The 16,201-nt window shown below is 54.6% G+C and overlaps 3 protein-coding genes across 4 annotated transcripts in view; 1 reads left to right on the forward strand and 2 right to left on the reverse strand.

Moving 5' to 3' along the window:
* Position 1: 1 nt before the first annotated feature.
* Positions 2 to 1,648, reverse strand: LOC131208181 (sodium-coupled monocarboxylate transporter 1-like; the record flags this gene model as incomplete). The annotated part of the gene is made up of 6 exons (XM_058200833.1): positions 1,214 to 1,648; positions 878 to 1,155; positions 731 to 809; positions 427 to 570; positions 226 to 366; positions 2 to 164 (listed from the first exon to the last, which is right to left on the reverse strand). Coding segments are annotated over exons 1-6 (1,029 nt in total), but the record flags the coding sequence as incomplete, so codon positions are not given.
* A 2,327-nt stretch (positions 1,649 to 3,975) lies between these two features.
* LOC131212727 (uncharacterized) lies at positions 3,976 to 6,084 on the forward strand. Of its 2 annotated transcripts, none has more exons than XM_058206707.1 (4): positions 3,976 to 4,039; positions 4,116 to 4,412; positions 4,482 to 4,578; positions 4,638 to 6,084. In XM_058206707.1, exons 2-4 carry the CDS (start codon positions 4,166 to 4,168, stop codon positions 5,413 to 5,415), a joined length of 1,122 nt encoding a protein of 373 aa, XP_058062690.1. In that variant the 5' UTR covers positions 3,976 to 4,039; positions 4,116 to 4,165; the 3' UTR covers positions 5,416 to 6,084. The 2 variants fall into 2 exon arrangements, with proteins under 2 accessions (XP_058062690.1, XP_058062691.1); XM_058206708.1 differs by having other exon boundaries at positions 4,010 to 4,412; positions 4,638 to 4,791; positions 4,831 to 6,084.
* Positions 6,085 to 6,443: 359 nt separating this feature from the next.
* LOC131208182 (uncharacterized) overlaps positions 6,444 to 16,201 on the reverse strand; it is a 54,111-nt gene continuing 44,353 nt past the window's right edge. Inside the window, exons 5-7 of the mRNA XM_058200834.1 lie at positions 8,181 to 9,993; positions 7,588 to 7,956; positions 6,444 to 7,518 (exon numbers count right to left, since the gene is read on the reverse strand). Of these exons, the coding sequence (XP_058056817.1) occupies positions 6,693 to 7,518; positions 7,588 to 7,956; positions 8,181 to 9,993 (3,008 nt within the window). The 3' untranslated portion in view covers positions 6,444 to 6,692. The remainder of the gene's footprint in view (positions 7,519 to 7,587; positions 7,957 to 8,180; positions 9,994 to 16,201) is intronic.

The raw sequence follows: 16,201 nt of genomic DNA on the forward strand, positions 1-16,201 counted from the left end.
GGCGGGCCACATCGAGCACGTAGTACGCGAAGATTTGATCGTACTTCTGGACGATCCCGTCATGAACCGGATCGCAGCCATGGTACTTGCCAAAGATCAACAACCCGTTGTAGACGGAAAACAGCTTCACCAGGATGTGGCCAACGCCAAAGATCCAAACAGCCCTGTGGAGAGGTCGGCAAGGGTTGAATGTAACGGCTGATCGGAATTATGGCGGCGGCTTACTTTTTGGCGCTCGGCAGATCCGGAATGGTGAGGAAGCGTTGTACGCACTCGGGCGTTGAGCCGATGTTCGAAATCCACATCGACGTCAGACCGACGGACACGAGCCAGAACGAGGTGCGCAGGTAAGGATCGGGATCCATGCTGCAAAGAGGAGCGGATGATTCCTTCGGTGCTCGCCTACAATGGCTCGTTTAAACTCACTTAAACCAAATTAAGCGGCCACCGGCTTCGGCTAACTGGAACACGTTAACGACACCTCCCAGCTGGAGCGTGCCGAGCGTCATCACCACGATCAGTGCGCAGATCATACATCCGAACTGCAACGTGTCGGTCCATATGACGGCACTGTGAACGGGGGGGCGGATGGAAGTGGCAAAATTAGGCGACGAGCTCGATCACTCTGTTTCGTAGTTCCTTCCAATGGATCGGAAAGATATTACCGTTGGAACTTTGAGGTAGTATCAAGTAGTTCCGATAATTTTATAGACCTTACGGACACACCTACCGAATGCCACCGAAGGTGGTGTAGAAGATGCAGATACCACAAATCATTGGCGTTATGATGTGCACATTGATGCCCGTGACTGCGAATGATTATTACGTTTGCGGAGTGATTAGTAAGCAGACAGTAACGCCGGCTGGTGCGTCCCACCTTGGCTGAAGGCAATGGCGGGTGCGTAGATGATAACCGGGGTGTTGAGCAAACAGTAGAACATAAACAGGCCACTGGCCAGGGTGCGGGTGCGCTTGTCGAAGCGCTGCTCGATGTAGCCGTAGCACGAGACCGCCTGCAGCTCGTGGAACACCGGCAGGAACACGTACACCATGAAGATCGTCACGACCAGGCCCGATATCGAGCAGGCCCAGTACTGGATGCCGTACTTGTACATCTCCGCCGGAACACCGAGCATCGTGATGGCCGATATGTGGCTGGAGAAGAGAGCGAACGGCTGTACTACGGCACTAGGCCCCGACCTGCCATCCTTACGTTGCGGTCATCGACATGGCCACCGGGAACACCTTCATCTGCTTGCTGCCGAGCAGATACTCGGCGGTGTTGTTCTGTTTCCGCTTCGCAAAGAACCCATAGTACACCCCGATCATGGCCGATAGGCCGAGCATCGCGAAAAAGATGACGTAATCGGCCACCGTGAACAGGAGTCGCTGTGGCTCCTCCGGCACCACGCCATCATCCGCTGGCGCGTTGTGCATTGTTGGCAGCCGAAACGGAACTGTGCTCAGCTGAAGATCACACTGCGAGGGGCTCGATCACAGATCCCGGGCGTCACTCAAGCTACACACCCGGAAGTGGCCGACGACGAAACTCCCTATTACGGTCCGTTTGATATTTTTAGCCGGGAACGAAGATCCCACGAGTCGGTCTTCGACGCACCGAGAGAACGTTGAGCACGTGGCCGACGGATCGGCTTCCTTCCCGAGGGACCACTGCACGTAGACTGCCGCCGGGCCGTGCCGGGATGTGCTATTTTAAAAGATGTCAAGATAGTGGCGCAGCCCGCCGCTGCATAGAGTTACTGTGGCGATCTCTGGGCACATCTGGATGTGGAGCGGTATGCGCCAGCTGATCTCGGACTCCATCACGCCAACGGTCGGTTGTTTGGGGGGCGCTAGTGTGACGGTGTTGCGGCTTGTTATCGTGATCGTCAGCGTCAGTGCCGCGCCTAATCCCGCTCTTTTCGCCCTCTGTGGACACAGGTAAGCCGCAGCCGGGCGCGGGGCAGCCGACACGGTACACACAATAAAGGAAGATCCGGTGGGAGTTCCGTGACTGTGAGGGTTCCATCATGGGGGCATCATGTGTGGAGCACTGTTTGCCGATTGCCTTCCGCTAAGGCGTTGCAGCTGATCGCTTGGTGACGAGTCCGGGCTCACACGTCGGCCAGACCGGTTGTGGAGATATCCCGAAAGTGGAGAGAAGATACTTTAATAATTGCCATGATTGGTGTGGAAAAGTACCTTGCGCTCCGTCGCCAAATGTTACGAACGTGAAGAGTAGTACAACGAAACATATAAACGCATGAGTTCGTGGTTTGATAAGCAGATAGCTGGGTTGTCATCTTCAAGCGAAAACGGTGGCATCTATCAATATTTACCATCCTGATGTCGGTAGTATTTTTCGGGTCGGGATTGTGGGAGAACAATGAACTGGCGTGACACAATTTTTTATTCGACCCACGCCCATGTGCAGCCCGGATCCGGGGGTTGTTGTCAACGTCTTGCTTGACGCTGGTCCCAACATGAATGACTGAAAGGGAGCGAGTAAGATCGTGGGAAGAAACGCATGAAGTAGAGACGGTAAGGACTTTTGATAAGCGTATTGCTTACAGCTTAAAAAAAGGAAGAAAGAGCTTATAGGTTAAGCAAACTGAAAACTGGGTACTCGAGACAACGATGATGACAGCAGTGCAAAGTGACACTGGTCAACCTACTTCAAGTGATCGCTGATCAATTACTATTCAATTTGTAAAAAAACATCTTGACAAAATTAATTCGTTGCTTGAACTTTTACATACCAATAAGATCTGCTCGGGCCGGTTTCAAAACAAATAAGAATCATCGAAAATAAGTGAACATATTTTGCATTTAATTCTATGTCGTTTGGCGTAACTTTAGAAATGGAAAAGAAAATGCCCCTTAATGTAGGCAACCCGCTTGACGGCATGGTAATACGCCAAAAGATATGCAACAAAAGTACAAAACGGATACGTCTATTTCCTCCTGTTACTTATTAAGTTGACTCAAAATGCAAGGCAGTCTACGTCTTTCCGGGATTGCGATGAAAATAGCAACAGAAAATCGGATCTTTTTTGTCCATTCTTTTGTTTTTTCAATCGCATTAAATACCCGGCGATTAAGGTTTTCCAATGAAATTACACAGCGCAGCAGCCGTGTGTCGCTCCCTCATCCAGGGTGCGCTGCCTATTCGGCAAACGGAAAAGGACGACCGAGCCCGAGAGGGTGAACAGAATAGAACCATAACGGCAGAAGGCAGGATCCAAGGCAACAAGGCCTGCTACGCTCACGAGCCGTGCTTGCTCGCACCCTTCCCTGCTGTTGCGCTTTTCGCCGCCGTCGCTTCAGTGGACTAGATTTTCCCCTCTTCCCTCCCAGCCGCCCGGCTGTACTGCGGCCTACCGTAACCATGCGCAGGTAAGAGCCCTTCCTTTGTTCCCTTCTGCGACAAACACTCACGCTCGCAAGGTATCCTTCGCCATGTCAACGAACCACCGGAAGAACAGCGCACTTCCAAGCGAATCAATCAACTATTTACCCCGTCCCTGGTGTGTTCCGGACAGCCGGTCCCTTCCCCCCCGTCTCCCCATGCCCCGAGTGGTGCCCGTCGATCACAAATCATTCGCTCGAACTCTCGAAAGCCCCGGCAGCCGGAAGGACATGGGGCGCGCGACGTCCGACCGGATTTTCGCTCGTGTTTGTTTTGACTCAGCGCAAGTGTCCTTACCCCTGGCACCGTCGCACATCCACACTCCCTCGGTCGCGGCCTACCCGGTTTCCCCCTTTGGCGGCACCGCTTTCCGGTATGGCGCGCCACATTCAGAAATCAATAAAAACACACAGCCAAGTGACGCCTGCGCCGAAAGGCTTGTGGTGGTGTTTCGTGATGGTGTGCGTGCTGGACTGGCCAGATTTTTCCTTCGCCAACCTGCGCGTGTGTGTGGTGGGTTGTGTTTTGGGTACGCAAAATAGCCCACGACAGGCGCAGTCGGGCGCCAGGAATTCCAGTAGTGCACCTTGGACAGAGCAGGCGACGACGAAAAGTCCTTGTTCCTTGTTGGTAAGGTTTTTGCTTTATTGTTTCTGGTGGTTACTTTTGTGGCACTGAGCGGCGAGTTGTGCAACCTTTCCTCCAGTGTGCGGAAGAGCGAAACCGGAAACCGGAGTCCAGAGAGAGGACGGCGAGATGAGTTGCTTCGGGGATTGCCTCGAGCTGGGGCCACCGCCCGATATGATACTGTCGATGCCACCGCCGCCGCTGTCATCGTTCCTGTTGCCTCGCAATGCGCTGGTGGCCAGCGGCAAAGGTTCCGGTGGGGCTGGCGGGGGCAACAGCAACCACAGCCTGCTGTGCAGTGCCGCCTTCATCTGCGAACCATCGCTCAAGGCGAACGAACAGTCCGGACTGGAGTTCGTCGAGTTGCCTGGAAACGGTAAGCGCCCTCTGGCGGACGGTGCACCAAACGTGCGTTGTAATCCTTCGAACCGTTGTGTCTCCGCAGGCGTCGACGATACCTGGGTGCTGGTGCTGATTTCGTCCTGCGTCGGTGTGCTGCTTCTCGGGGCCCTGTTGGCGATGGTCCTGCTGAAATGCCGAGAGTAGGTTCCCGCCTGGCTGAGTCCAAGATCCTTACTGACGCCTCGTTCTTCCCTTCCAGTCGGTTCTGTATCCGTTGCAGTTCGTTCGGCTACTCGTACCACGATAGCAACCTGAAGCAGCCACCGCTGCACGCCCTGGCCGAACCGACGGTGACGAAAGCGGCCGGTGGGTTCCTGGCCGGCGGTACGATCCTGTATCCCACCAATCACGTGGTGCACCACACGAACTCACTGCAACACCACCACCACCAGCATCACCATCAGCAGCAGCATCTGCACCATCAGTCGGGCACAGTGTACGGAACGGACAATCGGACCCTTTGGGCCGCGCTGACACCGCATGGTACGCAGCACTTCATAACCGAGTCATACGGGGGCCATCCGGACGATCACTACGAGGTTATTGACTATGGGCGCAAGCACGAGCAGTACATTCCGTCGGCCACCGGCCCCGGGACTGGCGGGACGATCGTGAAGAGCAAGAACTCGTTCGAGAACTCCGGCTTCGTCGACTACGACTACGAGGATCCGACCCCGCTGATGGAGTCGTACGGTGGGGCTCACTTTGACGATATGGACTCGGGCTACCAGGAACCGCAGGAGGTGCTGGGCTCGCTGAGCCGCCCGGTCCAGCGCTCCACGCTCACCGTTTCATCGCCGACCCGCATCGAGAACCCGAACATGGCTCCCTTGAACCTGTACCCGACCGCAGCCCAGCCGGCACGGGGCGCTACCGGAACCCTCGGTTCGGCCACCATGGGCCGGAAGTCGATCGGCACTGGCGCTGCCGCCGGTGCCGGGACACTATCGCGCCGTATCAGCGATATCAAGAACTGAACGTCCACCGTAGAAGAAGCAGCCATTGAGACGAGTGAGAAGTTCCAAATGGACATTCCTAGCAGGCGGAGTAGCCGAAGTTGGAAGAAGAAGTATCTCTGTGCTCCTTTTTTTCCTACACGATAATTATTTACACGCATTGTCCGCTACATAGAGCGAGAGAGAGAGAGAGCGGATTGAAACCGGAAGGGATTGAACTTGATGGAATTTCATGGTGAGAAAAGAATGTTCCTGGAAACCAGATGGTAGAACAGCAGCAAGTCCCCGCACCTCTATAAAACGCACTCGGCTTTGCGGCCACCACACACTCCACTAGTCACTAGCTACAGATACGGTAACACTATTGCGCATACAGACATTCTCGCTAACCATGGACGGCAAGGCAGACCTACTACAAGATACGCAAGGCTCCTAGCCACGGTGGACCACTCGTCTACCGGTGGCAGACTGTAGCAGTGGGGCAAGAGTCCTAGTGATCGCTTCTATAAACCATGCCCTCAGGATGGCCGACATCGACATCGCTGTCGGGTGACGCCATCGGGAGGAGCAGCAATAACTACTCTAACTAATAATCACTACGTACGTACGTGGGGCCACCGGGCAGTTACGGAGGGTGCGAAAAGAAGAAGCTCCCCTTTCGGACGCGTAGCAAAATCAATGGCTCAAATTGGCGATGCGTTCCGAGAGGCAGCGGAACGAATCAATAAGTAATAAAGTAATAGAACTATGTCGCGTGTCACAGCTCGGTGTTTTGAGTTATTTAACGCATTTTGCCAAACGAAGCATAAACATTTCGACGTAATCGGCGATCCCGATCGAAGCGGAGGTTATCTCAACGACGCTGCTCTTTTAGGGCCCATTTGTACGCTGTTTTATGGTGCGGCTTAATGTGGATCACATTACGGCATCGAGGGGCGTTCGTTCGTTGAGTTGACCCACCAGACATTAAGATTGCGGGCCGATAGTAGCATTCGATCGACGGCTTACGCGCGGAAACACAGAAAGATGGACACAGTTGCTCACGTTGATCAATACATTTATTACACAGTCCTGTTCTGGTGCTACATCACGCATCAAACGCACACGCTATCACAAACTATAGACGAATCGCTGGCGCGATGATTAGACGTAGACGTTTATTACACAAATCCTGGCGCGCCGGCACCTTATGAAGCCCCATTTCTCCAGTAGTTCTGTACATACAAACCCTACAAGCTAATAAGTCTTTCTAAACACACATTGTTTTGTCTGGACTTTGTTATGAGAAATCCCGTGGTTCAGCATGCCTCGATGTCCATCGAACGGTGCGCGGACTTGTTTCGCCGGCACAGCTGCAACACGATGTCGCCCGTTTTGATGCTCTTGAACAGCTTGACTGCCTCGAGGTGCGTTAAATCGTGGCAGACTTGACCGTTGACGGCCAGCACCTCGTCACCGGCCCGCAGCCGGCCATCTTCGGCGGCCTGACCGGTCGGCAGGATGCTCTTGATGAAGATTCCGAGCGCTCCGCGGGGACTGTCGCGGCCGCCGACGATCGTGAAGCCGAGTGACTTCTTGCCCGGCCCCTTCTGGAAGCTGACCGTGTGGAACGAGCAGAGCGAAGATTTGGGGCGCCGCGGCAGTGTGCAGAAGCTGCTGGTGGACTTGTCCAGGTCGGCCAACGAGCTGGTGCCGCTGCTCGTTTCCGCGTCGTCCGAAGCGCCGCCACCGTTCCCGCCGTGCAGCTCAAGCTTCTCGTCGTCGCACAGGTTCATGGTGCTCTTGGCGGTGCCCAGCGGCGGTTGCTGGCCGTTTGGCGACACTTGCTGATTCGGTTGTTGCTGCTGAGTGGTTTGCTTGCCAACCAACGAGCGGCGCACCACTTTCGAGGTGTTGGCCTGTGCCGTGGGAGTGTTTTTCGTGAACGAACGGCGCTTGGCACAGTCCAGGGATGGTGGCTGGGAGTCCACCTCCGTACCCGGGATACTTTCGCACCCCGCGGCCAGTGGAAGCGTTGGTGATGGGGCGCCGTATTGCTGCTGCTGCTTGCACAGCACCATCGACAGCGGTTGTTGCTTCGAGCGCCTCGGTGTCCCGAGGGTGTTGTACTTGTTTCCATCGATCCTGAAAAACACACCAAACGACGGATTAGATCCGGTGCCCTTTTTGGACCCTACACCCCCTGGTACCTACTTGATGGCGATCGAAGCATAGTGTGCGGTATCCTGTTCGGACCCGGTCTCGCTGCCACTGTGGTCGCGCTGCGTCTCATCCTCCAGGTACGAGTCGAGTGACGTTTTGCGGCTGTTCCGGAAGAGCCGTCGGTTGACGGACGGTGGACGAGATGGTTGCTGCTGCAGATGCTGATGATCTTCAGAATCGTGATCGGTGCCGTTTGCCCTACTGCGACAAATGACAAGATCGATACTGGAGCGGCCTCCGCCACTGGCGCCACGGCGTGTGCAACCGTTCAGCAGGTCCTGGACCTGCCGCGTCGACAGCCCGCGAAGCCGCTTCCCGAGGATGTTGACAATTTCATCGTTCGGCTGTATCGAACCTTCCCTATTTTAGCGGAACGAGAGAAAGCAACGTGGTCAGAGATATTAGGGAACAGAACATGAGGTCTGATAGGTGCTCTACAAGGTCGATATTGATTTTGGTCCAGCGACCTGTCAAGCGGCCGTACTGAATTAAAATAATAATTGGCAGATGTTCAAAAATTAATATCGAACCGCTATCAAACCGGTCCGGAAGAGCAACGATCACTGTCGATCGACCGTACTAACCTGTAAACAAGCCCTCCGGGCAGAACGTGGGCCACCTTGTAGCGGTTGCTGACTTCACCGTCGGAAGTGGCCATCGGTGTGACAATGATGCCGAGTGCGCCTATTCCGCCATTGTCGTCGAGCGTTTCAGCACCGCTCTCCGCCTCATCCAACCGGATGGTAACGAGCTTAAACTCCGTCGGCTCCGCACCGCACCCATTGCTTAGGGCCGCCTTCGAAGGGATGCTCGGGATTCCGGCGGTTCCGGAGTCGTGGAAAACGTCGTCCGTTTCGAGGATGGACGAGGCGCCGGACTCGTTCACCAGAATACCGGAATCCCCGTCCTCGGCGTCAGTGTGGCCACTGGCAACGGACCCAGGACCGAGGCTGATGACGGTCGCTCCGCTCACCAAAAGATCGACGTCGTCGATCGATTGTGCTGGCTGTTGCTGCTGCTGTCGCCCCTCAACGTCCTCGTAGTCGTGCTGCTGCTCTTTGGTGCTCATGTTCCGCTGGAAATCCGCCAGCCCGGGCAGGGCTCCGTAGCTAACGCTCCGACGGCTCGCTTCCGACAGCTTCGAGGGTGACTTTTTCAGTGACTTCGTCGCCGACAGATGGTACGCCCCGGTCGTGCCGGACTTTAGTGTCGCTCCGCCGCCGGTGCTGTTGGTGGAGTAGATGCGCGAGAAGAGCTTCTGCGTCCGGTCGGACATCGCTCGGATCTTGTTGGTGAAGTTGTCCTTCTTCTTTGGAGTCTTAAACACCGGCAGCGTGCCGGTGGCCGACGCGTTCGTTTCATTCTGGAGCGCTTCCAGCCGCTGCTGGTAGGCGGCCTCGATCGGTCCGAGGGTCGTGCGCATCTGCGCAAAGCCGTACGTGTCGTCGTGATCGGCCGGATCCATCGCCGCCGCCGCGGACGGATCGTTCTTTGGTACTGACGCTACGCTGGCTTCCTCGACGGTGCCGGGCCGCTCGATCGTAACCACACTGGAGGCACAGGAGGCTGATGATAAGCGACGTCGCTCGAGTGTGCAAAGTAGTCCCTTGCCGTCACCAACACTAGCAGCAGCAGCAGCGATCGGGGAACCGCACGTTGTTTTGATGCCGACGGAACTTGGTGGCTCGGGAGCTGCGTCACACGCTCTATCGGGGCCACGCTCTGTCGGTGATCCCAGGCGGTGCAGCTGCAGCTGATCGGTGGCCCCACTATCGCCTTCCCCGCCTTCTCCACCACCGCCGTCCAACCGTGGCGCGTCTGCGGTGGTGCTGAGAAAGATTAAATCGTCGACCGATTTGTAGAACGGATGCCGTGACGTGGCTTTCGAGGCCGCCGGGGGTTGCTCCAGGCTGATCGGCTGCTGGTAGCAGGAGAGGCGCGTGCTGCCGAGCGGGTTCTTCTTCTCCCGGTACGGCACCGATCGCTGACTGAGCGAAGGACTGCGGCTCTCGAGCGTGTCGACGATATTGCCGATCGATCGGCTCAGCTGTTTGTAGAGTGAGGTGCTGGTGGCGGTGACACTGCTGCTGCTCTCGAATCGGGCGTCGCTCGCGGAACCATCTCCGAGTCCAGCACAGGAGCTCCTATCGGTGGTGGCACGTTGCAAAATTCTTCGCGAAACCGGCGTTGCAGTGGCGGCTCCTCGCTCACTCGTCGCGGCCACCGGACCGGCCGGCGTGGTATTGGTTGAGCCGTTGACCACTTGGTGCTTGTTTTTGATGCGCACCGGCGATACGTAGCGACCTTTGGGGCGCTCGATAACCCGCCCTTCCTCGATGCTGTAGCAGTTGATACCGGACGAGCCGCTCCGCTTGGCCCAGTTGACGGGCGAAAGATCTGAAACGAGCGAGAGGAAATCGTAAGCAAATAATGTCAACAAAGGACCGTCAATTAATCATGCCGGGTGAAGTCAATACGTCCGTGCGGTATTCACTCAAAGGAACAGGAGTTGTTGTGCGGGAACAGCCCAAACAGAAAACCAATGTCTACTACGCTCCCCGAGCGGTAGACAGTGAATTATGAGCCAGCCGAAATATGTCCTTTCACTTCACTCGTCGCCGGCACCGGCAAAATTGGGGCCGGGCATCACATGGCGCAGCGACAACCACTGTGGAATGCAATCCGGAAACACGTTCGGGCGAAATATCACATCCAAGCAGACGACGACCGAAGGAGCCAAAGTTATGTACTTTCCCACCGCCTCCCGGTTTCTGTCGCCTTTTGGGGCTATGTTCTGGAGAACGCACTCACCACACGGCCAAGGCCTCACTCCGGTCCACTTTACACCAAAAATGGGATCACCTCCGGGGCGCCCGCTTACAAGCCTTTCCAGCCCAAGAACGAGGAGCCGAAATATGAGGTGCCATAAGGGCGAGAGTCACTTCGAGCACTGATACGCCTACTGCGACTACGGGTTCTGCGGAGTCGGCTGTCTTTCAATTCACGAGAATCGACGAGAAGTTCCGCGGAATGCATCCGCCGATGGCGACGACGTCTAGAACCGCCGTGTCGCCGTTGGACCTGGGGTCAAAAAGAGCTCAGCCCGTGCCCGTCGTCTGTCGCGCGCTGGTATGTCCCACGGAGCAGAGAGACATCCGTTACGCGCTTCGTTCGTGGAATGAATTCATAAGGAAAACTGACACAAAACATGGACGGACCAACGCAACGCAACGCGCCGAGTTCACGGGAGACGTACGACGGGAAGTCGTTAGCACTTCTTCTTCTGAGCGGGCGCACGGATGGTTAGCATATGCCGCGAGTTGGTCGGGTTGCGCCCGCGGATCTGGACCAGTCCAGTCCGGTCTATCACCACACAGCTCACCAGCTCACCTTTAGAATTGAGCCCTCTTGGGGGGGAGTGCAGCGAACTGGCGCACGCCTCGTGGATGTTTGCTGACTCTTGCCCTAAGGACGCGCAGACGGACACACCACGCTGTCGCGACTCCAAACAGACTGCAAGTCCGACGGCCGGCCCAGGTTGGGCCGGATCGGGGCCGGTGAATGCGTCGGAACACGCACACCCATGTGCGCCCGATGCATACGTGAGGATGAAACGGAGCGAAACAGAAAGAGAGACAGAGAGCGATCGAAAGTGAAGTCGAACGCGAGGACAACCGCACTTGTCGCAGGGGACGGGGATCCACGACGCATACTAAAGTGACCCCCCACGATCGGGGAGTGGGGCGCTGCCTTGATCGGGTTCCGATCAGCTGCGGTCGACACCGGTGACGTAAACAGCTCCCCAACTGTGATCTCCTCCTGTGGCGGTGATCTTCTTCCGATCGTAGCCGGTTTTGTTTGTCTGTTTGCTTTGTTCTTTGGGGTGCTCGATGGAAAGTTGCTGGCCGTAATGGCAAATATGTGATCATACATGTTTTGGTCCGCGTTTGGATCTGACGATGATGATCAGCGCAAAAAGAGGTGAGGTTATGTGGCACACAACAAGAAACGGGTCCGAGAAGGAGCTCCGGAGGTTCGATAAGTCTGGCAATATTTGATTGACACCTTTACGGTAAGAACCTTACTCTAGACCACCAAGGGAAATCAGCAGAGAATGGTTGTGTTTTTTTTTCCAAGAAGACAAAATATTGGTACAGGTTACGTTAACACCACGGCCCCACGGCGGTGACGGGGCGCGAGAAGCCCGCAAAAACAAGGTAAGCATATACAGCCATGTGGGGCCGGTGACAGCAATAAATTAACATAAATATACATGGTTCGATCAATTAAACAGCTGCGACGACGGGGTCCCATTTGGTTGCAGCGATGGCAAAAGTGCGAAAACTAAACCCCACCCAGCGGAGTCCTCGGCGGACCGTATTTAGGTGTCTCGGTAGTCGGCAAAGTGTTGCAGTGTTCCGGTGGGTTGCTTCGAAGAGTGGGTTCTCAAGCCTCAGGAGCACCGTTACCGGCTCTATTCGGGAGTCGTTTTTGAGGGCAGCGAATTTAAATAGAAACGCTAAACAAACAACGACTTTCTGAGGTGCGCAAACCCCCGCCGGGGTGACACTTTTGGGAGTCCGGTCCGGCCGGAACCCGATTCCGTCCGGGAATTTTACCAAACGTGACCACTCAATTGGCCCATTAGCATCGAGTGAAACGCGGCACCGTTATGTAGCTGGAATTTAAAAATCAGATGTCGCACCAACTCTCGGTTCGATAAGGGAAGGCCCACAGATGGCATCACCATCATTCCGTTGAGTATGATTCATGCGCACGTGTTGGTCCATTAGTTGTCGGGGAATCCCCGTGACGGTTGCGGGTGCATAATTCCCTAATTTGCGGTGAGATAACTTCACACGCGATCGGTTTGTGCGGGGGTGAAACAATAGTGAACACAGTCCGCTCACTGCTGAATTCATTAACCATTTCTCCTTCGGACGTCGGCCGGGGCACGGAACACAAAGGAGTCGATCCATGAAAAAAATGTAAACCCGAAAGTGAAAATAATGATTTATTTGGCCATCCTCCGCAGAGCGACAGAAACACACGGCGGATAGTGAAAGTGAAACAATCGTACACACTCCCGCAGCGATCGTTTTCGCAATCCAATGCACACCACCTGTGCTTCCGGTACACCGGACACGGTCCGCCTGTCGTAAAGCGTTTATGAAAAAATAAATCAATCCGCTCAATCGGAGTGAGTCACGAAGTTCGCCCAGCTAAAGCTATGTTTACCGACCCCCAGCTCGACTACCGGTGTGGCCGGACTGAAGGTCGCCGGCCAACAAAGTGGACCAATTAGTTTGCCAAAATCCCTTAATTATCGCCAATTTCAATGGCTCTGTCATTCATCTCTAAATCACCCGCAACCGGTCACCGGTGGCTTAAGGAGCGCGAAAACGCGACCTCCGGGGACAGTGGCCATAAAAAGTGGTTTATCTCAAAGACAACCGGCGGCCGGCCGTAAAATCTCCCCCCACGCGCGTTTCTTCTCCGTAACCTTCAACACACCGCTCCGCCGGTGGGTGAAAGGAAAAGTTGGCCGGGTCCGGAACATTCGTCGGTCGGTCTGCTGTGAATCTGTGTTATCGGATTTGAAGAAACATTCCAAAACGGGGAAAAAGAGTCAAGAGTAATCGTGAACAGGAAATCGAAAACGTAGGGTTCAGATTGGGAAAGTGGAACTCCTTAATCGTGATCAACGGCGTAGGCTGCCAGCATCGGCAGTGCGGGATCCGTTGCGCAACGGAAGGAAGTGAAAAAGCTAGGTTAAGTCGCCCACCTGCCCGATCGATTGTCAGCGGGCGATCACCTCGAAAATCCCCTGAAGGTATGCAACCGGCAGTGCATCATCGCGCGATCACATTTCGGGGCGGTCAAGTGGCCGTCGTCACCGTGGGAGTTTTTGGAGGATACGTTGGGGCAACATGTCAAGCCGCGTGGCATTAATTATTCTTCGATGGAACAAAACGGAACCAAGCAAACTAAAAGGGAAAGTAATGGTGTAGCTTCGGCTCTCCAGTACGAAGTATGATCCTTTGCGTGGAGAAAATGATAAAGTTTTTGAAGGCTGTTCCCAGCTGTCGATAATTTCGTACGCAGAAGTCAGTACCCGATGCCACCAAGGGGAAAAGAAAGCCACGTCAATAACGCGCGATTATCGAAGGGCTCGCAAGGAGATTCGATTTGTTTTGCAGCCTTCTTCTTATGATGCGTTGTCCGGTGCTGTAATACTCATAAAGAAGTGACGTAAGTTCGAAGAATGATTAAAATAAACAGGGAACCTTTCGACCTATGCCGACGAAATTGGCGAAAAGCTGACGGGCGCGGAACATTCAAAACTTGTTTTTGCATCAGCGTCCTCATCATCATGCTCTGCGTCGGTTCCTGGGAAGGCTGGGGGCCATGTTTCATGCTTTATTTTGTGTGAATTCGCATCTTTAGGCGTCTTTTTCTCGGGATGCCATTCCACCTTTAGAGGTCATCCGGTGTTACGTAACGTCGTTTAAGCCGTGGCGATGTTGGGGAGTCGCCACCTGCTACTCCGAGCGCGACCGACGCGACAGGATCAGGGATGGATAGTTACAACTGAGCTGGATAGTCGCCCCAAATGTGGCAGTAGCGTGACGAATGGATTACACGCGGTTCTGTCTGGGTCTGGGTCCAGGGATCCAGACTGCCAACTCAAATGAAGCAACTCCGTCTGCGAGCGGTCAGTGACATCGTCGGCCCAACGAGGCGTTATGATTAATTGCTAATGTTCGCACATTAGTGATCGTTCGAGACTGGGGACCCGGGACATAACACATCCCTCAAAACAAACCATCGCAAAGTGTTCATTCGGAGGACGAAATCCTAGAATTTATGGGGCTGCTTTCGGCGGCGGCGGCTGCGACATGTACCCAGAGCCCAGCTTGAAGAAGATTAATTAATTACCATCAAAAACCGTGATCGAGGGACTACCGTATGGGCCGACGGCCTCCACCGCCGGAAGGCAGCGGCTTACCGCCGCATCTCGCGCACCCTAAACGGTCGCGATTTATGTTTGCGGCTTTGCGTAGGTGGACGACGAACGGATTGACGGAAAAAATGCGCGGCCCCGGTGCAAGCCAAACTCCGCTCCTCTACGGAGGGCGGCAGTGATGCATAAATTATAACTCGCCATTCCGCGTATGCTTTGATGATGAGCCACCGCAAACGGCCGCAGGTTGCCACGGACAAAGTGGTTTAAATGGTGAGTGAAGTAATTTATGGCCGACCGTAAGCGGGACGTTAATAAGCAATTGGTAGGGCGATTCGTGGATTCGGCCGCCGCCGGTTGGGCGAGCAACAAGTGGCCACCGTCCATATCGGGTTCCCCCGAGGGTCACCGAATATGACCGCCGATTGCCTCATAATCATTTCGTAAAATCGACTGCATTCCGATCAACGTAAGGTGGTGGTGGGTAGAAATAAAACTTTATCTGCCGAGAGATCCTCAGTCGACTACAACAAACGTTTTGACAAAACTTATTTTAAAACGTAGCAGAAAAAGGCATTCCATCGCCGCCATCGCTGCTATTAGTTACTGCAGAGGTAATGTTCCTGCAGCAGTGGTCTCATTAAATCAATTAACAAGAACGGTTCTGCGTAAAGGCAACAAAATAAAAGTTAATAGATCAGCTCTTGGGTTAGCCGACTCCGATCGAGTGCCCGTTCCGGGAAAGATCGCGTGGATCGGGTGGCCAGTTCGAGCTACTGCATAATAGTGGCACTAAAAGTATAGCGGTCTGATGGCCCCATTAGATTGTATTTATTGTGTCCAGCACAGCCGATCCATGCCATACCAGGTGGTACTCTGCCTCGAGGATCCTCGCTTGATCGTCGTCATCGTGGAGGCTAAATTGCTCCAATTAGGAAAAAAATTATCACCAGATTCTGTTGCGGCCGCATCTGCCCTAGACCAGAGGATAGCATAGTGGCATCCTTCATCGGTGAGTCTCCCGAGGGCCCGTGGAAACCCGATGGACCAAGCCGGGGTCGAGATTTGTAATTGATATTAAGCGGATATCTGCTGTCGCTATAATTACAACCGGTCTTGGCCGCAGCCCGCAGGAGTCAGGTGCCCGTGCGTCACCGTCGGGAAGCCATTTTGTCCTAGAACGCGGCGCTAAAACCAATCAAAACATTCGACCGGAGAATCAAGACTCCAGACAGAACAACACGGTGGACGACAGAGGCAATCAGTATGTGGCGTCCCACCAGGATGATCAATAAAAGAAAGAACATAACCGTTCTCGCTGACGACGAAGGAATTTCTTGGGAACGCACCCAGAAGCCGGGCACGGGGCGGGCGGGCGGACGGGCGGCCTGGCGATGGGCACGTGAGTTATTAGCATCTGTCACACGGGAAACGCAAACGAATTACGACAGGAAATGGGTCTTTTTATTATTATTCCCATGCGGAATTGGAAAGAATCGTCCGCAGCACATAGCCAACCGACCGACTCGCCATAGTCGGAATATTTATAGGACGACCGTGATGACAGTGGAAACGGCTTCAGCATGTTGATTCGCTGTATCGGGGCACGCGCGGCTGGCGCCATCGTTATGTTGCGCATAG

Source organism: Anopheles bellator, chromosome 2 (genome assembly GCF_943735745.2).
Source record: "Anopheles bellator chromosome 2, idAnoBellAS_SP24_06.2, whole genome shotgun sequence".
Taxonomy (NCBI): Eukaryota; Metazoa; Arthropoda; class Insecta; order Diptera; family Culicidae; genus Anopheles; species Anopheles bellator.

Bases quoted from the DNA above. Each gene is read 5' to 3' on its own strand.
- LOC131212727 (XM_058206707.1), top strand. From the start codon at position 4,166: ATGAGTTGCTTCGGGGATTGCCTCGAGCTGGGGCCACCGCCCGATATG. The intron at 4,413-4,481 runs GTAAGCGCCCTC...GTGTCTCCGCAG, and splicing joins CGTCGAGTTGCCTGGAAACG to GCGTCGACGATACCTGGGTG. The intron at 4,579-4,637 runs GTAGGTTCCCGC...CTTCCCTTCCAG, and splicing joins GTCCTGCTGAAATGCCGAGA to TCGGTTCTGTATCCGTTGCA.